This window comes from Sminthopsis crassicaudata, chromosome 3 (assembly GCF_048593235.1).
Source record: "Sminthopsis crassicaudata isolate SCR6 chromosome 3, ASM4859323v1, whole genome shotgun sequence".
Taxonomy (NCBI): Eukaryota; Metazoa; Chordata; class Mammalia; order Dasyuromorphia; family Dasyuridae; genus Sminthopsis; species Sminthopsis crassicaudata.
Window position 1 is genome coordinate 446138408 of NC_133619.1, and position 25371 is coordinate 446163778.

The 25371-nt window shown below is 34.4% G+C and overlaps 1 protein-coding gene across 3 annotated transcripts in view; it reads right to left on the reverse strand.

Moving 5' to 3' along the window:
- XIRP2 (xin actin binding repeat containing 2) overlaps positions 1-25371 on the reverse strand; it is a 389948-nt gene that overhangs the window by 66922 nt on the left and 297655 nt on the right. For all 3 annotated transcript variants that reach the window (XM_074303209.1, XM_074303207.1, XM_074303208.1), the window contains one exon: positions 1325-1491. In XM_074303209.1, the coding sequence (XP_074159310.1) occupies positions 1325-1491 (167 nt within the window). The remainder of the gene's footprint in view (positions 1-1324; positions 1492-25371) is intronic.

Genomic DNA, 25371 nt, shown 5'->3' on the forward strand with positions numbered 1-25371 from the left:
TTTTGATCTTCTGAATCTAAATTTAGTCATCTCTAGCCAAATACATTTGGATTACTATAGAAATAGGTGATCCATAGTTTTCCTAGCATTAGTTTGCCCTATGACAATTCCTGCCTTGTTCTCAGTGGGCCAGAGGTCTCCCTGTCCAATCTTTACTAAAGTCAGTAGTTACCAAATAGCTGCTTGCTAATTGATTATTTTCTCCCCAAAGATTAGAACATTAACTTTTAGTAATTTCATCATTATCCAGCAGGGGGTGCTATCTAAGCAGTCTGTCAAAAGGCAAAGGCCAATTACTTAATGGACAATTTAAGAATTGCAGTAATTTAATGTCTAAAACATCCACTCATAAAAATATATTATCTTTTAATGCAAAGATAGCAAAAATAAATTTCATTCAGAGCTATAATATTGTTAATAGGTTTGACATGTTCAATATCTATTTTGGAAACAAATTATAAGAAGAATGCTAAGGGCTGATATAAAAAATAATATCCCTTTGATGAGTAAATATGTTACTTTCCCTTCTCCCCCAATTAAAGATACATTTAATACTTAAAAATATTCTGGCATGTTGAATGTATGATTTTGCTCATTCTGACAACATAATTATAAAACAATATCCACTTTTCTCATTATTCTGTCATTCTGCTCTTGTTAAAATGCCACTTGTGTCAACTCCCTTAGAATGAGCGTCCAGCAAGGATGCGGCCTATAGCATCTTTTGTAATATAATTTTATTAGCCATTGGTTCTAAATATTGGTGGTAGCACTGAATCCCATAGTTTGCTATGATCATAATTGGTTTAGCAGAGTACCTAAATTGCTAATCTTTCTCATTTCTATGTTGATTAAGCTACTCCTAATGGATTTCATGCATAAAGAGAAAAGCAAAAGAAATTGTACTTCTAGAGAATTTAAATGAAATCTCTTTGAGACCACCTGGGGTACTATATAAACCCAAATTATTAAAATTGGAAATGAATCCCTCACTTCCCTAACTAGAGCATTTATCATGAAGCCATGCTTGTATATTACTAGAGGTTACAAAAGTAAAGTAAAAAAAAAAAAAAAAAAAAAAAAAAAAAAAAAAAAAAAAAAGCATTAGATTTGAGTCTTAGATCTGAGTTCAAATTTTATCTCTACTACTTATAATCTATTTGTGTGATCTTGACAAGTCAACTCATCTCTCCCAGCTTTACCTTTCTCATAAGTAAGATACAGAGGTTGGCCTTGGGGAATTCTAAGATCTAAATCTGCATTGATGTTCCTATGATCCTATTCCTGTATTATAAATGCAAAGAAAAATGGAGTAAGTCCTTACATTAGCAGAGAAGCTGCTGCTGCTGCTGCAGTCACCCCTGGAAACAGCTGCTTGATACATCGCCATCCGTTCCTTTAGTGATACAGCCTCTTGGAAATCCAGTGGCCCACAGTTAGCACTATTGTCTTCTGCAAACCCACTCACAGGCTTGTTAGGACCATCAGCAGCTAAAAACAAATGCAAAACACTCAGAGATGTGGCAGGTTTTGAAAATAAAACAGTATCACCTTCCAAACAAAGACGAAATGTAAGGTAATTGGTCTACTAAACCAGAATGAAGTAATTTAACGACATTTATAGTGTTTCACAAGCACTTTGATGTCTCTTCCAAGTTTTTACACACAAACAATGCTACTTCAGCATATGCTAGTTTACTAATAAAAAGGATTCATCTCTTTCTCATGGGATTATTCTGAAGGGAGCTGCAGATAGGGCAATATGTAAAAGGATGCTGAATTTCAGCATGATCTTAAAATTTATCTTGATTAAATTTTTCCTTAATATTTTCCATGCTAGAGTTACACACATCTAAATCTGGGATACTGTGTAAGTTGATTAATGATGGTGAATCATTTTGTTCATAAATGAAAGCACTTCATAAAACAAACACTGGCATTATTTAAAACAATTTTACCATTTACTAATTTCACAGTCTACTTAATTTCTCTACTGTTATCTTCCACGGATCCAGGGTGAAAAGTTTATATACATGATGGCAAAATGAGGTTGAACAAAAGACTGGAGAATTCTCACCCATAAATCTCAAATCTGTGTGACTCCCAAACTGAGATATCTATGTCACTTGTTTGTCATTTAACAATTCCTGTAGTCCTACTACTGCACATTTCTCATATTATAATACACCACGCAGAAATTTTCCCCTACTATGTGGTCCTAAGAATAATTGTGATGTAGTGAATAGAGAATCTGTGTTAGCCTAGGCAAACACCTTAACTCCTCAGTGCTTTCAACTCTCTAAGATTAAGAAGAAAATGCCAATAGTAATGGGAGTCATTTTCTCACAAAAAAATTTCCCTCTGCAATCATTGGTCTGCTTCTTTTTATTGTGGACTGCTGGATTTTTTTCTTAAATTTATTTGTTTACTTGCATATGCATATGTGTGTGTGTGTGTATTTTAGTCAAGAGTCCTCAAAAATATTTTTCCACATGGAATTTGGAGGAGTGGGGGAAAGATCTATATAACAGCAGACTTGTAAGGAGATACCCAGGATTCTCGGTAGATAGGATAGAAGGTAAAAGCTAGAAGATCTTAGATGGTATTAGCATAGCAGATAGAAATTAATATTTGTTTTTTTCTGCAAATCACTAGAGGGAACAGAATTAGTGATTTTATCCAAGTTGTATAAACAACTAAACTGCTGGGATAGAGTAGGGGGAGGTCAGAAACTCACTTCTAACACAAATTGGTTACATGATCTTGAACTGATGATCTCCTTTCCATGCCCCTCCTTGAAAGTTATCTCATATGATGAGTGCTAATTTTTTTTCTTTTTTAGAGAAGCATTTTTAAAAAGTCAACATAACTGATAAATACATCAGCAAAGTCCAAAACCATGGGAAATGTATGACTACTGTCCAACCTCCACTAAGAAGTGAGTTGGGGATATCTTCTAGTATCTCTTTATTTGAGTCTGTCTTGGTCATTATAATTTTGTAACATTTGCTGGTTTTTTTTTTTTTTTTGGTGTTTCCTTATAACATTGATTATTGCCATTTGTGGGGCTTATTTTTTTTTATCATTTTGCAAGATATGAAGTAAAATTCCAGATCAAACAAGATCCCTTATCATCAGTGATTTTAAGCACTTTTTTCATGTGATTGTGAATATTTTGCAATTCTTTTGATAATTGTTTCTTTGTGTTCTTGAATCATTTATCTACTGGGGAATGGGTATTACTTTGTATGTATGTATATATAACATATATGTGCACATATACACATCTATCTATATAATGTGGACATATATGTATATATGCATAAGTATGTATGTATTTGTTTATATATCTTTGATACCAAATCTTCATCAGAGAAATTTGATACAAAGATTATTTTTCTTATTCAATCACTTCCTTTCTTATCCTCAGTGTGTTAATGTTTCTGTGCAGAAGGTCATCAAAGTTATCAATATGTTTTTCTTTTGTGGTTGACTCTATCTCTTGCTTAGTTAAGAATACATTTCTTACCCATACCTGTGAGGGATGTATTATCTGTTTCTCTTCTTATTTTTTATAATATGATTTTTATATTAAGGTCACATATTGATTTATAACTTATTGTGCATATGATATGAGGTTTTGGTCTAAACCTAATTTCTGCCACACTGCTATCCAGTTTCCCCTGAAGATTTTTTTTTTAATCAAAGACTTTTCCCTAGTTAGAAAACTGATGTTTTCCAATTTATCAAAAATTGGGATACTGAGTTCTATTGTTTCTACATTTTCTTCTAGGTTTTTCCATTGATATCTCTTTAACTGTACAAATGGTTTTGATGACTGCTAGTAGGTTGAAGTCTAAAAGTGCTTTTCTCTCTTAATTCTTACTTCTTTTTATTATCTCTCCTGAAATTCTAGATTTTGTTTTTCCCAAATAAATTTTGTTACTTTTATTAAATGAAGTATTCTTTTAATAATTTGATTAACAGAATTAAAACTATAAATTGATTTTGGTAGGATTGTCATTTTTATTATATTAGTACAACCTAGCACCTACTTCATTTGTTCTGTAAAGAGCATTGTATAATTTCATCTATACAAATCTTTTGCATACTTTGGGAGATTTTCCTCTAGTTATTTTATGCATTCTTAATTTTTTGTAATGGGATTCCCTTTTTTTATTATTGCATTTTGTGGTTTGTTATTATTATATAGAAATATTGTTGATTTTTGAGGATTTATTTTTGAAGCCTACAACTACATCAAAGCTATTAATTGTCTCAATTAATTTCACTGCTAATTCCCTGAAGTTTTCCAAGTAAATCATCATATCATCAGCAAATAGGAATTGTTTTATATCCAGCTTATCTATCTTTATATCTTAAATCATTTTTTCTTGTCTTATTACTATTGCTGCATTTCCAGAATCATGTGAAATAACACTGGAAAGAACAAGGTATTCTTGCTTCACTCCTTTATTTACTAGAAAAGATTGTAGTATATTCTTATTGCACTTGATGTTTTGTTTTTAGTTTTAGATAGACATTTCCTATGATTCTTTTAAAGCCCCCTCTAAGCCTATACTTTGTAAGGTGTTTAGCATAAAAAATTATTTAGATTAGAAACATTGGGATGTTTAGGTTTTTAATATGACTAAATATATTTATTGTTTTCCTAGAATTAAGTTTGGGTAGCATAAATATCATTTGATCATAATAAATGATATCTTGGATAAATCACTCTAATTTATTTAATAGGATTTTAAATTGTTGAAGTTCATTAAATTTCACTCAATGATATTGGCTTATAGTTTTCTTTTTGTGGTTTATCTTTTCCTGGTTTAGGTATTAAAACTATATGTGAATAATAAAAGAATTCTAGTAATATTCAATATTTGAGAATAATTTAAGTATGTTAACTAACTCTTCTTTAAAAGTTTAATAGAATTCTCTTGTGAATCCATCAGGTTCAGGAGTTTTTTCATTGGTATTTCTTTTAAAGCTAGATTTATTTCCTTTTTTTGAGATTGGATTATTGTAAGATCTCTATCTGTTCTAGAAACTTGGGTATTTTATATTTTTGAAGCTATTCCATTTAGCATCAGGCCCTTATCTCTCTTCACCCATAATAACATTCATCAGTAGGACAACCCCCCAGAAAAAAATAAGATCTCGTTCCTTTCCTTCTCTGTTAGGATTACTAAGTGAGAACTGAGGTTGTCTGGACAGTGACAAGGTGAGAATTCAGGTTTTCTGGACAATTACAAGGTGAGAACTCAGGTTGACTTGATAGAGGGGGCAAGCTCATTGGCTGGGGTGGTTCTTCCCAGAAGCCCTTGCATTATCCCACGCCCATTCTCTGGGAGAATAAAAGAGAGGACTCTCAGAGAAAGAAGAAGACTCTCTGCATTACATCAGGCCTGACGGGGCTCTCTGCAGGAAGGGAAGTCACTTCTAAGGACAAGAGTTAACAGCAACTGCCTGGAGACAACGGTTCTCTACAGGAAGAAGAATCTGTCGGAGAGATTTGAGTAAAAGACACAGCAGATCTCTTCCCAGAGAGCGATCCAGCAGCTTCTGGAGACGACAGCTCGCAACAATTGGCGCCCCAACGTGGGGCAAGGACTTTTGCTTATCCTGACAAGAGGAGCTAGACCAGACCTTCGCAATTTGGCGCCCGAACAGGGACAGACACAGTCCTGATTCCAGTGGAAAAGCTTCTGATCTAGATCTCAGTCTCTCTGACCCAGAACCGTGAGTAAAGAGGAAACTTTGTTAAAGATTAAGTGAGTGTGCTAATAGATAAATAAGGAACTTAACTTGTTAAGGCCAAACCAGGAATCTCTTATAGTGAAATGGGGCAAACACCTTCTGTTCAAGGAAAATGTTTAGAGAGCATCATCAAGGTTATGAAAAGCCAAGGATTGATTATAATTTTAGAGGAGATTACTGAACTTTTAAGAACTGTGAAGGTCATATGTCCTTCTTTTTCTCTGGAAGAAGAATTGGATCCAGATGAGTGGAAATTAGTAGGAGAGCAATTAGGTGAACAGTACAATTACCTTTGTGACATTTTACCCTTTGGTTCCAGACCAAACTCAGTTTCCAAAGATACAATTCATACCTATAATTTAATCCAAATGGCTTTAAAAAATGTTATTCTAAAGGAAGAGATGAAGGAGCAAAATGGGGAGGTGTCAACTAAACTAGGTGAAAAGAATGAATCAGATAACAATGAAGTTAAGTACAATTCTGAGCAACAGCAACAGGAGCACCTCCCATCTCCTCCCTCAATTAACCCTTCAGAGGTGGAGGAAGAAGGAGGAGGGGAAGAGACAGAAACTCAAACAGAATCTCCTGTGAAGCAGCCTAAGCCTATGACAAGATTAGAAAAAGCATTGGTTAAAGCTAAGAGAGAAGGACAGGATATAAGTGATTTTATACATGCATATCCTGTGATTGAAAATATTGACTCTGTAGGTAAAAAAAGGAGAAGATATGCACCTTTAGATTTGAATAAAATTAAGGATTTGAAAAAAGGTTGTACCCTTTATGGGGCTACATCAGCTTATGTTAAAATGTTACTAGATGGTTTGTCTTATGAAGTCCTAACCCCGAATGATTGGAAATCCATAGCAAGGATATGCCTGGAACCTGGAGAAAATTTATTATGGCTTTCGGAATTTCATGAATTATGTAAAATTCAAGTCAGATGCAATTTGGAAATAGGAGTTAACACACAATTCACTTTTGAGCACTTGGCTGGTGAAGGTCGGTATGGAGAGAATTCAGAACAGATTAATTATACCATGACAATATATGAGCAAATTGCTAAGGCTGCAATAAAAGCTTGGGGTGTCCTTCCTGGACAGAAAGATCGTGGAGAGGCTTTCACTAAAATACAGCAAGGTCCCAATGAACCTTTTGCAGATTTTGTGGGACGTTTGCAAACTGCTGTCAAAAGAACTATTGGAGAAAATTCAGCTACAGAAATAATGACCAGACATCTGGCTAAGGAAAATGCCAATGAGATTTGCAAAAGAATTATATGGGGATTAGACAAAGATGCTCCTTTAGAGGAGATCATAAGACGCTGTGCTACAGTGGAAACAAATGCTTTTTACACCCGGACAATGATGAATGTGGAAAGGCAGGGTCCCTCCTGGCAAGGGACTTCTAGAGAAACTCGGCGATGTTTTCAATGTGGAAAAATTGGACATCTAAGAGCTCAGTGTAGGTATGGAGATACAGTGAGAAGACAGGGTGAAAGAAGACCTAAAACCCCATGTCCAAAATGCAACAGAGGACTCCATTGGGCATCAGAGTGTAGAATAATTCAGGGAAATGGGATGAGGGGCCCAGGTCCAGGGCCCCTGGCAAAAAAGACTTGGGGCATGATGGCAGCTGATGTTACACCCAAAGAACCTTTAGAAGGCCAGGACTCTGATTTAATCAATCAGCAGAGAAGCAATCACATGGCAGAAAGGGATTACCTGATAAGTCAGTCAAAAGGCAATCAGATTGCAAAAATGGATTACACTTGGGGAGAATACAGGCCTTTTAAACCAACAGGGCTGTGCCCAGTGCAAACAACTCCAATGTAATTGTCAGATGATGAGAAGAGATTTAGAAAGTGGTAAATAGAAGGAAATTAGATAGGTTAACTGCCTGGGAGAGAGGGTTTGCTTGTATTTCTTCAGCAGGAGAAGGAATCAGATGGGTGCCAACGAGTCATATTCGCCTTGTCCATCAGAGAGAGACAGAAAAAGAGAAAGACCTCAAAATAAAGGAGAAGATCTAAGAAACATCTGACACTGAAAGAGCATGGATAATAAGAAGACTGTTAAAGAACTTTAAAACCAGCAGGAATCATTGGACTTCCTCACATAAGATGAGACTAATGGACAATGGACTTATGGACATTTATAAATTTTCAATTTATGATTATGTTATATACTTCTAGCATGTGTTATGTTACTATGTTACTATATGCTTATGTAATTTATGTAATTATCTGTAATACTTCCCATATTGATGGATTTATGTTTCAAGGTCATGACTGTCCTATGTTCTAAATCAAAAGAAAGGGGGAGATGTTAGGATTACTAAGTGAGAACTGAGGTTGTCTGGACAGTGACAAGGTGAGAATTCAGGTTTTCTGGACAATTACAAGGTGAGAACTCAGGTTGACTTGATAGAGGGGGCAAGCTCATTGGCTGGGGTGGTTCTTCCCAGAAGCCCTTGCATTATCCCACGCCCATTCTCTGGGAGAATAAAAGAGAGGACTCTCAGAGAAAGAAGAAGACTCTCTGCATTACATCAGGCCTGACGGGGCTCTCTGCAGGAAGGGAAGTCACTTCTAAGGACAAGAGTTAACAGCAACTGCCTGGAGACAACGGTTCTCTACAGGAAGAAGAATCTGTCGGAGAGATTTGAGTAAAAGACACAGCAGATCTCTTCCCAGAGAGCGATCCAGCAGCTTCTGGAGACGACAGCTCGCAACACTTCTCCTTTTCAATTTTCATCCCCCTTCTTCCTCACCCATTCCCCAATAGGCTCTGCTCTTTCTGAGGACTGTGAGGTCATTTTTTCTTCATTGCTAGTCCTTGATTTTATCTTGATCTATCTCTCACTCCTCTCTAGTTCCTTTTTCTCTTCCCTCCTATTCTTGTACCTTGCAGTCCCACAAAAGAAGCATTCATTTGTAGGCAGGGTGCCACAAAGTTCTGTCCATAATGATCCCATTTTTCTTCTTCACTGTTTCCTCTACCAGATTTCTGCATGCAACCCCATTTCCTTGTGTATTTTTATAAGTCTCTTACTGTTTATTTTTTGTAACTTTGCTGTTGTTGCTATTTGCATATATTCACTTCTGCATTTCTCCTATTGGGGTTTCCAAGTAGTAAATAATCTTTCCATTTAGGTTTTCTTTCTAAAAACATTTTAAACTCTTCATTATGACTGAATGTCCATCTTTTGTCTGTATGATGAAGCTCAGATTTTCAAGAGAGTTGGGCTGCATCCTAGAGCTCCAGTGTTCTTCAGAACACATTACTACTATCCCTCCTCACTTTTATCTAGTAGGTATAGAGGAGTCCTGCTTTATTTTAATGGCTTTCCTTTGTATTTTAAGGTCTTCCTCCTGATGATTTGCATAACTTGTTGTTTCTGAATTGAATTGTTAAATTTAAGCACTATAAGCCTTGGAGTTTGAAGCATTAGATTTTTTTTTTTCCAGAGCCAATCTGTGAATTTTTTCAACTATAATTTCATTTTCTACGCACAAAAGTTCTGGGTAGATCTCTTCTGGTATTTCCTTTATTGTGGTGTTAGACTTTGTAGTCTTGTCCTGTTCCTCTGGAAGTCTTAATTTCTTAGGTTTTCTCTATGCATCTTGTCTTAGAGATCCATATTTTTGTTTGCATATTAAATATTTTCTTTTAAAATTCTTGCTTTTGGCTTCTCTTCTAGGTCGTCTTTCACTTCTGGAATTTACATTCCCAATATCCAGATTTTTTTTTTTTTTTTTTGGTGAGACTTGTCATTGCAGATTTTAGTTTTCCTACTTTGCTCATTAGTTTTTTGCCATAAAGGACATAAATTCTGCTTTCATAATTCTCATTTCACTTTTAAACTATTTAGAAATAGTTTGTTGTGGTTCCATGTTCTAAAATTCCATAGAGTCCTCTGTCTCATTAAATGTGGGACTTTTCCTTCATTTTGCTATATTTATTCATAGATGCCTGAACTCATTTAATATATCTGGAGGCTATATTTCTTTCTGTTGTAACTGTTTTCTGTTACTCTATCTGTATATGTTCAATATCTTTGAGATTTCTTCTCTGTGGAATTCTTGGTGTTTTCAATCTCTTCCCCTTCAAACCTTAATTTCCTTATCCCTCACTTTTGAATCTTTCTCCTCTGATTGCAGTTTCCAAATAGGCAATTCACAGTTTCCCCAGACTAGGTCTCCATATCAACTGATTTTTGGGTGTTCATAACTGACTCCAGCTGGATGCTGTGCACTTTCCTCAGGCTATGTCCAGACCTGGTTAGCTGCTCCATTCCCTCTTCTCCCTAGTTCCCTGGCCTGATACCAATAGTTCAGAGCCTGTTGGAACTGGCAGCTCAGAGCCTGCTTTTTCTGACACTGGCAGAAGCACCAGTGCATTCTGATTCAGCCTCTGGCAGGCTTTTACTCTTGAAGTGTTGTGGCCAAACAGGCTATTGAGGTCTTAGAAAACTTCTGCAGTCTGGAGCTGGATCTCTATGGCACTGGAAATCGAGATGAGGAAGGGGAATTGCAGAATTTTTTTTCTAACATAAGCCTGTATCCTGTCCTTGAATCTGCTAGGGCAGTCTCATTGCCAGTAGTCTAGGAGATAGAGAAAGGGAGCTGGATGAGCTCAGGATCAGTGAGCATCAGTTTCTGGTTTTGGAGTGGTTTTTTTTTTTAACCTTTAGGGTATTGGATATTCTAGATAATCATAACAGTTGATGTTCCTTTATCTTTAAAGCATATAACTTCTGTTTCAGAGAGGTTTGAAAGATTATGGGGATTGGAAAGAAAATATCTAGTCTACCATCTTGTTGCTCACATCCACAGTAGAACTTTTAAAAAATCAGATATTTTCTTTTTTTTCTATTAATTTTATTTAAATTTTATAATTATGACATTTTTTGACAGTACATATGCATAGGTAATTTTTTTTACAACATTATCCCTTGTACTCCCTTCTGTTCTGAATTTTCTCCTCCTTCCCTCCACCCCCTCCCCTAGATGGCAGGCATTCCCATACATATTAATTATGTTATAGTATATCCTAGGTATAATATATATGTGCAGAACCGAATTTTGTTGTTGTTGTTATTGTTGCAAAGGAAGAATTAGATTTGGAAGGTAAAAATAACCTGGGGAGAAAAACAAAAAATGCTAACAGTTTACACTCATTTCCCAGTGTTCCTTTTCTGGATGTAGCTGATTCTGTCCATCATTGATCAATTGGAATTGGATTAGCTCTTCTCTATGTTGAAGATAACCACTTCCATCAGAATACATCCTCATACAGTATCATTGTTGAAGTATATAATGATCCCCTAGTTCTGCTCATTTCACTCAGCATTAGTTGATGTAAGTCTCTCCAATCCTCTCTGTATTCATCCTGCTGGTCATTTTTTACAGAAAAATAATATTCCATAACATTCATATACCATAATTTACCCAACCATTCTCCAATTGATGGACATCCATTCATCTTCCAGCTTCTAGCCACTACCAAAAGGGCTGCCACAAACATTTTGGCACATACAGGTCCCTTTCCCTTCTTTAGTATTTCCTTGGGATATAAGCCCAGTAGTAGCACTGCTGGATCAAAGGGTAATGCACAATTTGATAACTTTTGGGGCATAATTCCAGATTGCTCTCCAGAATGGTTGGATTCTTTCACAACTCCACCAATAATGCATCAGTGTCCCAGTTTTCCCACATCCCCTCCAAAATTCATCATTATTTTTTCCTGTCATCTTAGTCAATCTGACAGGTGTGTAGTGGTATCTCAGAGTTGTCTTAATTTGCATTTCTCTGATCAATAATGAATTGGAACACTGTTTCATATGAGTGGAAATAGTTTCAATTTTATCATCTGAAAATTGTCTGTTCATATCCTTTGACCATTTTTCAATTGGAGAATGGCTTGATTTCTTATAAATTAGAGTCATTTCTCTGTATATTTTGGAGATGAGGCCTTTATCAGAACCTTTAACTGTAAAAATGTTTTCCCAATTTGTTACTTCCCTTCTAATCTTGTTTGCATTAGTTTTGTTTGTACAAAAGCTTTTTAATTTGGTGTAATCAAAATTTTCTATTTTGTGATCAATAATGATCTCTAGTTCTCCTTTGGTCACAAATTCCTTCCTTCTCCACAAATCTGAGAGGTAAACTATCCTATGTTCCTCCAATTTATTTATGATCTCGTTCTTTATGCCAAAATCATGGATTCATTTTGATCTTATCTTAGTATGTGGTGTTAAATGTGGGTCCATGCCTAGTTTCTGCCATACTAATTTCCAGTTTTCCCAGCAGTTTTTGTCAAATAATGAATTCCTATCCCAAAAGTTGGGATCTTTGGGTTTGTCTTGTCCTGTGAACCTAACCTATTCCACTGATCAACTAATCTATTTCTTAGCCAATTCCAAATGGTTTTGGTGATTGCTGCTTTATAATATAGTTCTATATCAGGTACAGCTAGGCCATCTTCATTTGATTTTTGTTCATTAATTCCCTTGAAATTCTTGACCTTTTGTTCTTCCATATGAATTTTGTTATTATTTTTTCTAGGTCATTAAAATAGTTTCTTGGGAGTCAAAAATCAGATATTTTCAATGAAAATCAAGTCCCCTTTGATATTTTTACTTCAATCCCTGTTTTGAGATTTTATTAACTGAAGAATTGAAGGGAGTCTTTTGAATGGGCAAAATCATGTTTATATCTAATTTAACAGATGTTTTGCTCAACAATGGAGATATTTAAGCAAAGGATAGATAATTCTGGGTTGGGGGATATTTAAGGAGCATTTAAATGATGAATAGGATGAATTGAAGTCTTGTTTATGATACCAAAATTGTTCAATCTTCCTATCTCAAGTAATTTCATATCCCTGAGATAGTTTTCTCATCTGTAAAATTAACTGTTGTATGATTATATTAGATGATATTTAAAATCTTCTCTGGAGGTACTAGGTGGCCCAGTAGATAGAGTGCTGGTCCTGGAGTCAGGAAGAAGTGAGTTTAAATCTGGTTTAAATTTAGACACTTACTAGCTGTGTCACCCTTAGTGAGGAACCCTATTTATCTCAGTTTCCTCATCTATAAAATGAAATGGAGAAGGAAATGGCAAACAACTACAGTATTTTTTGTCAAGAAAACCCCAAATGGTATCATGAAGAGTAGGACATGACTGAACAACAAAGGTTTTCTTTGCTCCCCTAGATAGAACTGTGATTTCAGTGGTATAAGAAAAAAATCTCTTTTCCACTGGGAAAAATAATGCAAAGCAACAATTCTTCTTCACTTTATAGACATAGAGTTTCCTAAGGTTTTTAAAAAATTAAATGACTTGCCTAGGGTCAGATAGTAGATATGTATCAAATATTGGATTTGAATCTCATATTTCTTGACCCTGAGGTTAACTTTCAGTCTATTCTACTATTAGCTTTTCTATATTAATACTTCATTATACCCACTCCTCAGAATCAGTACTAGAATAGTTTTGCTTTTTCCTGAGTCTCTCTAATGTCTGGAAAAATAGGCATTTAATCAATGAATGTTAACTTGAGTGACTTCCCAAAGGAAATTTTAGCCCTGCAGAAAAATCTAAGTCTTCTTTTCTCCAAGGCCAGCTCTCTATTCATTCTACCAACTGTATCTCAAGAACATGTCATAGTGATTCAAGGGCTGGAAATACCTGAGAGGAAGCAAGATCAAAGTTATAATCTTGTTAGACACAAACTGTGTAATGTGGGCATGTTACTTACTTATTACTTATTATTTATAAGTTGAAGATTTCCTCTCCATAAATTTAAAAAAATGCATGGTCTCTGAGGTCCCTTCTATCCCCAAATCTATAACCCTATTATTTCTTCTTATTCTCAGTCTAAAAATTCTATAATTATGTTTCTTAATGATATAAACATTCCTGACTATATGGGATAGAGTGAAGTCAAGCATATTTTCTTAATATGCTATGGACCAAGATGCCAAACATCAAGTAATAAGCTATTTTATATAAATGCTGCCATCAAGCAAAATAGATATATGTTTCATAACAACCATCAGTTATTTTAGAAACTCACCTTTCCTTCAAAAACTTATCCCAATGAAAAATAAATCATTCCTCCTGTTCAACTTTGATAAAGGCTTCTTTTCTGCCACTGTAACTCTTTAGACAGAAAAAAATTCTATATTCTTTGTGACTGAATTATCTGTCTGCACTAACGAATTCAGATTTTATTAAATCTTTTCTCCTTGCACAGAATGACATGTAGGTTCTATTGAACATGATTGCCTAAATGATTGTTTTTAATCTGCAGAGTATTCATGAAAAACTTCCCAATTCAGTACTATCTAGTTTTTTGTTGATAATCTTGTCAGCAGCCCAATTTTTTTCATCAAAATTACCTAGTCAGCTTACCTGTTAAAGAGGATCATGTCTAATATGGAAATGTGTATTAACATGAAAGCACATATTAAACCCATGTCAAATTGCTTATCTTCTCAATGATGGAGAAAGGGAGATAAGATAGGAAAACGTTTGCAACTTAAAATTATTTTTTAAAAGTTTTCACATGTAATTGGGAAAAAAATGAAATATTAAAAAAAAATAAAATCTATCATGTCTTGGCCCTTATTTTGTTGTGAGAATACAAGTTTAAAGAACAAAGGAGGAAGCATAACAAAAGGAACAAAGTTTTACAAACTTGGAGGACAAAGTTGACAAACTTGAAATCTCATATGTAATGCTTCCTATCCTTGTGAACTTGGACAAAATATTTAATTACTCTAGGTCTCAATTTCTCCAACTAAAAAATGAAAGTGGTGAGCCAGATGTTTAATTCTATGATCCCAAGTCCAAATTAAAAATGTTTAATCCTGATAGGGAAAGCGTCCAATTAGGACTTGGGTCACTTGTAATTTATGTAATTTATGTCTGACTCCTGATATCTGTATACTTTTAGTCAAGTCACTTATGCTTAGAATGCCTACATTTAATATAATATAACATAAATATAATCACAGCACCAGAGAAGAGAGGATGAAATTCATTTCCTTGCTTTTCTTAAAATGGTAGGAGATTATACATTCAGGATCTTGAATATAAAGCAGACTTGGCTTAAACTGGTTTTTCTTTGTAGCAAGGTAAAGTTGTGGAAATAAATTCAAATATATGATAATTAAAATTGTAATAATTAATGAAATCACTAAGTGAAAAATATAGAGAAATGAAGATAGGGCCCAGACAGTATTTTGGTATATAACTGCAAATAGGAGGAGCAATATGGGTAATATCCATCAAAGGAGACTGATAGGATAAAGACTAGCAAGAGAATCAAGAAAGAGAAGAATCATAAAAACCCAGAAAGGAAATACACACACACGCGCACACACACACACACACACACACACACACACACACACACACTCACACACACATAGAAGAGGGAAAGTTCAAGAGTAGAAGGTCCTATAGAAAGATTAAGAAAAATGCAAAAAGGTCATTAGATTTCATAATTAAATTATCATTTTAACTTTGAAAAGTGCTAGTTCAGTTGGATGATGATGTCAGAAGGTAAGTTGCTTTTCCATAGTTGAGAATGAGGCAGAATCGTAAAATTCTCTCTGGCTTCATTTCTTAGACCCTCCTTTTCTTTCTTTTTTTTTCTTTCCCTCTGATAACAGTTTAAACTGTCAAGTATTCTCAGCAGGGTCCTGAGAACAGTTATGATTTATAACCTAATTCTCCACTCTTTGTATGGAAGCTGTGTGTCTCTCTATATAGAGTTTTATTGTTATAGATCATATTGCTAAATTATAGAAATCATTTTCGTTGAATTTACATGTTTATATTGGGCCAGAAATTTCTGCAAAAGTTAGTGTGCTTGAAAGCCTCATTCTCTCATTGTTAAGATTGGGAGAGAGGCATATCTGCTTTATCAAGTAAAATTTGGCCCATCTCAATACTATCAATCACTTGTACAAAGAACTGACAGTTCCTTACTGTGAAAGGAATTTTTTTCCTAGAGCAATAGTCATAACTAAGAGGTGAAGAATATCTGAAAAAAGATTCTTGGATGCTAGAAAGGCTTTGAATACTCTCTTGGTGAATGCTGTTCTTTGAATACTGTGTCTGTCATCTAGGAATAAGACAAGAAACATAAAGACATTATCAGAAAGTTCCCTACTATATGATGATTTTTTTTCCCCTTTAGAATGGTGGGAAGGCATCTGACTATTTATGAAGAGGCTGTAATAACATGTAATAGTGCTGGGAGTAAATAGATAAAAATTATAGCTCTTTATTTTAAAAGTATATGTCTATTTTAATTATTAGTTATTAGGAATCCAATTGAAATTAACATTTATTAATAGCAATGATGTGCAATGCATTGTATTAAGTTCAAATATAAATATGTAAAATTCCCTGTCCCAAAAACATTGTTTTAATGGGGGACATTAGAAATATGTATAATTTAAAGATAAATGTTGTATTTGTCAGTATTGCAAGCTACTCAGGGAGCAAATGTACTATTTCCAGTAATAAGAATAATATTCTACATATAAAGAGTAAAATCTTATCTGTGCATAGGACATTTTACTCTGTATGTACAAGAGTTTAGTTTCCTCTTTTCCTTGTTGGAAGTTTCCACCTACAAAGCACATTTCAACACGTACAGTACAATCTTTAGAGGGCAAAGAGCTCTTCTTTCTTTGACGTGGAGCCCAAATGTATACAGTAAACAGAAGGGATGACATTTCAGTTCCTTGGCTGAATTAAAGTATAGCCATCCATCCATCTGAAAGTTTCTCCTTAGAAATGGTCAAATGACGGCATTAATATGTCAAATGAGACTCAATGATGCTATTTCATGTGTGTGTACCTACATCTACATATATTACAATTTTCATCTCCTATTTTACATTTTTAAATTAAGTATAAATTGCTTTTGAAAAATATGAACAGATTTAATCTTTGTTTAGCTGTTTAGTAATTTCTGATTCTATATGATTAAATAGACTTTTGTTCATGGGGTTTTCTTGGCAAAGATACTAACTAGAAAGATTTGGCATTTCTTTGTTCAATGTGTCCCCATTTTATAGATGACATACTAAGGAAAAAAGGGGTTAAAAGATTTATCCAGAGTCACTCATCTTGTGTCTGAAGTGGGATTTGAACTCAAATTTCTCTAACTCCAAATTGGTGCTTTATATACTTGTTGCCCTAGATTTAATAATAAGTGAAAATAAATAAAATTATAACAATAAAAAGGTAGGAAAAGGGAGTATTGTGACTCATTAGTCACTGAAAAAAAAAAAAGAAGCTAAATTCTTGCTAGTAATAGAAATACCCAGTATTGTAATAGCTAGAATGGTCTAGGAAAATGGAAAATAATTTTATTTTTAAATGGCATTTGAGGCTTGGAGAGACTTATATCAACTGATGCTGAGTGAAACGAACAGAACTAGGAGATCATTATACACTTTAACAATGATACTGTATGAGGATGTATTCTGATGGAAGTGGATATCTTCAATATAGAGAAGAGCTAATCCAATTCCAATTGATCAATGATGGACAGAATCAGCTACACCCAGAGAAGGAACACTGGGAAAAGAGTGTAAACTGTGAGCATTTTTTTTGTTGTTTTTCTTCCCAGATTATTTTTACCTTCCGAATTCAATTCTTCCTTTGCAACAACAACAACAAAATTCGGTTCTGCACATATATATTGTACCTAGGATATACTATAAGATATTTAATATGTATGGGAATGCCTGCCATCTAGGGGAGGGGGTGGAGGGAAGAAGGGGAAAAATTCGGAACAGAAGGGAGTACAAGGGATAATTTGTAAAAAAAAAAAAAAATACTGTCAAAAATGTTATAATTATAAAAATTAATAAAAAAATAAATTAAAAAAAATTTTAAATGGCATTTGAAGAAAACAAAGATATTCAAGTTAAGCTGTGATTGCATCAGACTAGTTCAGTTCAAATTTAAAATTTAATAGCTTTATATTATGTATATGAATACCCCATTGTAAAATATTAAAAATATAAATTATATATAACATATTTTATACACACATGCATACATCTATATCTATGTATTTATATACATTTATATGTCCCTACTATTTGGGACAAAAAAATTCTTGTCTTTGAAATGTTTGTGAGATAGAAATCTGATTTTAAGAATCTGGGTTACAGTAACTGTTTATAAATATATCCCAGTGTCTTGATTTAGTAACATGACAAAGGAGATAGGGTTGTGCCACAAAGCCAGAGCCAGAGACAGAATGAAAATTTGATCCCTGAGATTCTGTTTGGTGAGTTCAGAGTCGTGTGGCCTTCAAGTCAGCATCTAAAATTCTACTTCTGTCCAAAACTAACCTTTGCTTGCAAACCTCTTTAAACTTTGTGGTAACTTTTGTGTTCACAATATCAAAAGAGAGCTTAAAGTAACCAAAGTCTCAGATAAGAGAGGTATTATTAAAATTCAGTAGCTCTCAGATAAGGTTAGGGATTTAAAAAAGCAAAGAATATACCATCCTCTAGGGATCTCTCAGTTTTATGCCATAGTGGATAGCATACTAACCATGGACTTGGAAATATCGAGATTCAAATACTGTCCCTGAGTCCAGATGTGACCATGATCCAATCAATTCACATTTCTAATTCTTGATTTCTTCAACTATAAAAGGGGGAGAGGCAGCCAGGTGAGAAAAGTATAAAAAAAGTGCCAGGGTAGAGTTAGGAAGACCTTAGTTTAAATCCAATCTCACATACTTTCTAGATGTGTGATTGTGGACAATTCACACCACCCTGTTTGTCTCAGTTTCTTCATTTGTAAAATGAATTTTAGAAGGTAATGGCAAATTACTTTAGTATCTTTGCCAAGAAAACTCCAAATGGGGTCAAGAAAAATGGGGGATTACTTAATGACTAACAACAAAATTGTGAGCACTGTAGTATTCAAATAAGAATATGTAAAAATGTACTTTGTTAACCCTTAATTATTACATATATACACACACACATAAGCTGAATTGTTGGATTGAAGATTACAAATTCTCACGGAAACTTCAAAGGGATAATGTCAAAGATTAGGACCTGTCTGCTCATTCGTTCTCTGAAAACATTAAATGCAAAAAGATTGTACCAAAAACGATATGCACATGAATTGCATGTGACAAAGTCCTATTTCATGTGTGGATACTCCCAGAAAGGTAGTTGTCAGATGAAGAAGATTATCTGGATGGAATCTTGTGCCTTAAGAGTAATTTAACCCTTGTTCGACAGCAAAAGGATGGGTTATTTCTTGTAGCTAAAAGGCATTTTTCCTTTGGTCTTCCTCTTTCTAGCAGTCATATCTCTGTTCCTACTCAACTATTTGATCCTGGGTACATTACAAAAGTGATCATACTTAGCACAGAGAAAATTGATTTAGAACCAAATTAGGAGAGTGATGAACTAAACTAACTCTAAAAAGATGATATATTACAATTTTCTGAACCAAAACTGAGAGGGACTGATTAGTGTGCATGATTCTATATCAATAGATATATCAGAAGCTCAGGGCTATTAGCATGGATACATTTTTTATAATACTCAATATTTGCATTTTCCTCAGCTGTTAATAAAATTCATCCTTTTAAATGTTAAAATGCTGTTGCTGGATTTGAATTTGTCATAAGCTCAACTCTGACATATTTTTTATCTTCATGTAGCTATTTAAAATGAAGAAAAAGAAAAGAAAGATAAAATCAAAAAAAAATTTGGTACTGCACTCTCTTGAGTTGTGCTTTTACTTGGTTGTTTGTGGAAGAAGGGATGTTCAGAGAAGATGAAAAATACATGAATAAATTTCAAACATTTATATTATGGTTTTTCTTTTAGGTTTTTATTTTAAATCTCATTTTTGACAGCAAAAGATTGCAAACAAGTAGTCATGCTGTTATTAATGAGCACAAAATGAATGAACATTATTAGATAGAAATAAGTGATATTTAAAGCAGTGTGTGTGTGTGTGTATGTGTGTGTGTGTGTGTGTGTGTGTGTGTGTGTGTACACGCCTGCATTCCCCAGTGCACACAATCATGAATAAGCTTCTATCTTTACCTTTCCAGATCTGGTTGGTTCTAAGTTGTTAAATCTATTGTTTTGACTGAGCTAATTTAGTCTGTTTAGTACAAACATTCCATTTGGTTTAAAAAATTCCTCCAAACTGAATGTCCGGACTGACCTTTAAAAAAACTGAAATAGTCAATTTAATCAAAATGATAAAAATCAGTTGTGCATGTAGCCAGCTTAAGTCTCTAGTTGACTGACTTTTTCCTAGTAAAGCTTGGTTTATAGTGTATGAAAAGGCCAAATTTTCTTTAAGAGCAAATTTGCATTTAATTGTGTGAAGCTACAAATATGCCTCTTAATTATCTTGATTATTTCCTTTCTAGGGATCTAGATTGATCAATGTGATTTCAGGCTAGACTGGTTTTAGAGAATTCATTTCAATGCACCATTTTATTTTTCTTTTCTTCCAACCTTCAGAATTCAGATTCCAAACAAAAACTGCCCTAGTTACTCAGTATATCCAAATAGTAAACTCTTTTCTTTGAGTTAACAAAAGCTTCAGTGTATAAACTGCAGTTTATTAAGTTAATGGGGGTTGGAGCATAATGGGAGTAGGGACCTAAAAATTACTGTTCAGGGAGGATTATGGAAATTAAACAGAAAAAAATATATCACAATCATATATCTGACTATGTTTTGACTAAGAGGAAAGCTTTCTATCAAATAAAATATCTCAGGCAGCCCTATAGTTACACAGTGAACATATTTTATTTATTAGGAAATAGATAAGCAATATATCAACACATTATCACCCACCTCCCCTTACTATTTCCCACATTATTAATTGTTGACTCATAGTGTTAGGGATATGTAGCCAAAAGGGATCTTAGGAGTCATCTCAGGAGACGGAGGAGTCTCTCAATTCTGTAGCTAGATCTATCCCAAATCCAGAGCTAGAAAGGAATTCCCCTAAGGTCACATAAGTAATAAATATATTTGAATCTAATTTTTTGTTTTCAGGGATAGACTTCTTTCCACTGTTCCAAGCAGAAGCCCAGAGTGATTAAAAGCTTGTCCACATTCACAGAGGTGCTAAATGATAAAGCTTGGATTTAAATGAAGCTTTCCATTCTACATCAATTTTTTGTTTTCCCTTTACTGTTCCATACAAATCCTTCAGGTAAAGAAGAAAGAGACAAAGAAAGAAAGAAAATAACAGTGACTACAGCAATGATGATGATGATGATGGCCAAGAAGAAAAAGAAGATGATGATGATGATGAAGGAGAAGAAGATGATAATGATGATGGAGGAAAAGAAGAAGAAGAAAAAAGAGGAGGAGGAAGAAGAGGGGAGGAAGAGGAGGAGGAGGAGGAGGAGAGGAAGAGAAGGAGAAGGAGGAAGAAATGAAGAAATAAAGAAACAGAAAGCAAACAATAATGGGATAGAGAAAAGATCTTTGATTTCATTGCTATAGGTAATATCCCAAAGGAAAAAAAAAAATGGTGACTTAATGGGAATAGTTCTAAACATATCTTGCAGTTCAACCCTTTCCTGGGGCATCAGGAATAGCTTTTAGATAATTTCAAATAACACAGAACCTTGTAGAATGGACCTTTTCCCTATATCAGAGGAAGAACCAAGGTTCTCTGATCCAAGGGTATAGAATTTTGCTTGCTTCTTCTATAGGCTGCATCAGCTCCCCAGAATTCTTCCATCACAACAATGTCAATTTCAACTCAAAAGATGTCTGGACTCTGCTTTTACTCCCTCCCCACAGTCTCTCTCCATTGAGGATACATGGAATATGGCTATGGCTCATTAGCAACAATCATTTAACTCTCGATCCCAATTAGCCCATACTTGTATGTATGTGAGAGTTTCCTCTTTAACATGTCTTTCATGAATTTTTTTCAATAATTACTAACCATTTTAACTAGTACCTAAAGTCATTTTATTAGTTCGTGCTGTTCTTAATTATGATATCTATCCCTAATGATGATTCCTTATTATTTTATGAAAATCAATCAGTTAAGAAAATTATTCCCAAAGAAAGGAAATAAGAAAGCATTGACTAGGATTCACTGGGATCCCACTAATGAGTTTGACTACTTGTGTGACTTTGGGCAAGTCACAATCTCCTTGCACCTAAAGCCTTCTATTTATAAATGAGAAAAATGGATTAGATGGCAAGGGTTCATAATTCTTTTAGTTTCATAGATTGGCTGCATTGTCAGTAGTAAAGCCTATGTACTCCTCGATTTAAAAAAAAAAATTATAATGGAAGGATGTGCTAAACTTCAGTTAGAGGATAATGAAAATAAAGTTTTATGCCTTTATTTTATTATTCATCTAAGCTCCTATGAGTTAAGAACGCTTGCTCCGAGGTGACTTCCTTATTCCTTAAGATCTTTTTTCTTGCCTAAATATCCCCAGATCCTTCAGTCAATCCTTAGGTAGCGTGGTCTCACTGTGTTATGATCCTTCTAGCAATAGAGATGAGTATCTCCTCTGCAACTTAGGTTTAGACAGCTGCCTCCTGAAAGGAGACATTAACAGTCAGGGAGTGAGTTGGGCACAAACCTTTCTGACTTTGTGAATAGTTTTCTATCTACTATATCCCATTACTTCTAATAAGCATTTTCCAATTTAACAAACATTCAATACATCAAGGATCCATTATTTAATTGACAATAGTGGGGTTGTTTCCTTTAGCAACACAGACATTGCTTTAGGCTTCTTCATTAGTTTCTTTGGCAGAAAAAAAAAAAAAAAAAAAAAAAACATCACCTGTCACCAACCAATGACGTGATGCTGTGAATCCGTGCACTGAGCTAGTCTGCTCTTCCTACACATGCATAATCCAGAATCAGAGCTGAATTTGAAAGCAGGAGGGACCTCTAGAAGCTTGTGCTCTGCTGGCACAGCCTTTCAGAACCTTATTGTCACCTCCTTACTAAACAGGAGACACTGGGGGAGGAGGAGAAATTGAATGTATTGCACCCTCTCAATCAGCAATAAAAAATAAATCCTGCCAGCTCTGTGGATGAGATCCAAGTGACTGACCCTGATGAGGAAATCAGCTTATCTCGGGATGTGGGTATTAACAGGAAGCCTTCTGGATAAAGCTGGACACACCAAGCTCAAAGAAAAATCACAATATTCTCCCTCGCACTAATAATGTTTATGCAGTGATAACAGGTTAAATTGTACTTTATGGACAGCCTTAAAAGAGAAAAAAAGTAAGGGTAGTTATCATTTAGCATGTCTACTGCTATGCCAACATATGTCTATGTGTAAAAGGGGGGGGTGACAAGAAATGCTACCCATTTTCTTTGGTGATAAAGAGTAATAAAGAATAGCTAATTGACTTCTTTTAGAGGCTCAGTGTTGGTTTTTTGTTTGTTTTGGGTTGGTTTAATTTATCATAAACTACTAGGACTACCTTGTTCCTTTGAATTGGCTTCCTCTCTGTATCCAGCAGTGGTTAGCATGAGGATCTCCTGAAATTAGAGTTCTTCAATTTTTCATGTCCTGTGGTTGTACCATAAGGTTGTTCTCCTGTGTTCTAAATAGTTACTTATTTTCTATTTCTATTTATTTTATCAAAGTATCTTATAAAGCATCAGCAGCAAGATGTCATATGGATAGAATGTCAGGCCTGGAATTAGGAAGACTCATCTTCCTGAGTGCCAATCTGGTCTCCAACACTTGTCACTGAGGGACCCTAAGTAAGTCACTTAACCCTGTTTGTCTAATTTCTTTTTGTAAAATGAGCTGTAGAAAGGAATGATAAGTCATGTTTGCCAAAACAAACAAACGAACCAAAAAACCCAACAACCAAAAAATCCCCCACAACCAAACAAAAATTAAACAAAGCACAAAACAATCAGGGTCAGGAAGAGTCAGGTACAAGTGAAATCACTCAACAACAAAATAAATCACCAAGTACTATCTTTGTAAATGAGTTTAAAAGATATAGGCTAGATGATAAGACAATTAGATGAATGCAGAACAGATTGAACAAGCAGAACCAAAGCTTTATCATTGATGGGCTGGTATAGTTAAAGATCTCTAGTGAAATAACTCTGGAATCTGTCTTTTCTTATGCTCTTAAATATCTTTTATATCAAAGACTTAGTTTAAGACTTACATGGCTTGCTTGTGAAATTTGCAGATGACCTAAAGCTGGAAGAGATTGCTAACATGCTGGATGATAGACTTAAAATTAGGAGTGTACTGGGACCCTCCCAAATTGAAGGTGCTGAATTAAATTTTCAGTGATAGCATTCACACCTCAGAAATCAGCAAATGCTATAAATCAGGACTTGACTTCTCTTTTATTGATTTCTAGCCCCAAGAAAGTATAGGAGAAAATGCTAATAATGTAGATTAAAATTAAAAATGTGTTGTACATATACATTTTTAAAATTAAAATCTGTTTGTTAAATGTTAACAGCATACATCTGCTAAGGATCTATAAGCAATCCTGGCAGACTAAAACAGGATGCATTTAATAACATAACATTTTTTAGATATAGATGTGAAGTTCTATACTTGGGTCAAAAACAAACAAACAAACAAAAACTTCATTAACATATTATGATAAATACAATAATTTGCTTTTAAAATGATCTAGAGGATTTAAAATAGTAAAAGATCAAAAATATAACAAAATAACAAAAAGGTTAATTTTTAAATTTTTTTTGTTTATCAAGAGTGTAGTTGAATCTAGACCAAGCAATGCCATCATCCACTGTGTTCTGTTTTGCTAGAATGATGCCTGAGTAAATTTAGTATGTGAGCACTTTATGGAGTAGGACAGTGTGTTTGCCTTTCTTCTGTCCAGTGCTTAGCATATTATCTGGCACATAGTACATGCATGTTGGTTGATTGATTGTGTTCAGTTGTGGCTATATATTTTTGGAAGGATAAACTAGTGTATACACAGGAATGCAATCAGAACAGTGTGACCATGCTATCCAAAGAGCTTTTGAAGGAGTGAGAGATGTTTAGCCAAGACAAGATTTTAAGGAATATTTGAGTTTGAATATTTGAAAGATTGTCTTGTGCAAGAGGATTACTAGATGGCACCATAGTGCCCAGAATGTCAGGCCTGGAGTTCAGAAGACTCATCTTCATGAGTTCAAATCTGATTACAGACACTTGCTGGGTGACTGAACAAATCATTTAACCCTGTTTCCTCAGTTTCATCATCTGTTAAATGAACTGGAAACTGAAATGGCTTATCATTCCTGTATCTTTGCCAGGAAAACTCCAAATTAGGTGATAAAGATGAATATGATTAAAAAACGATTAAACAACTGAACAATAGCTTCTGTTGAATGCATTCAGATGTCCAGTGTATAATTTAGCCTATTTAACTCATTTTTCTTATCTATTTCTATTTTTCTTTTCCTAAATTTTTCTAAACCTTCTAAACTCTATTTCATTTTACATTATTCTATCCATCCCCAAAACTAATCAATTATTCTTGCTATTTGTTCTTTAACCCACTCACCTTCCATTTCCA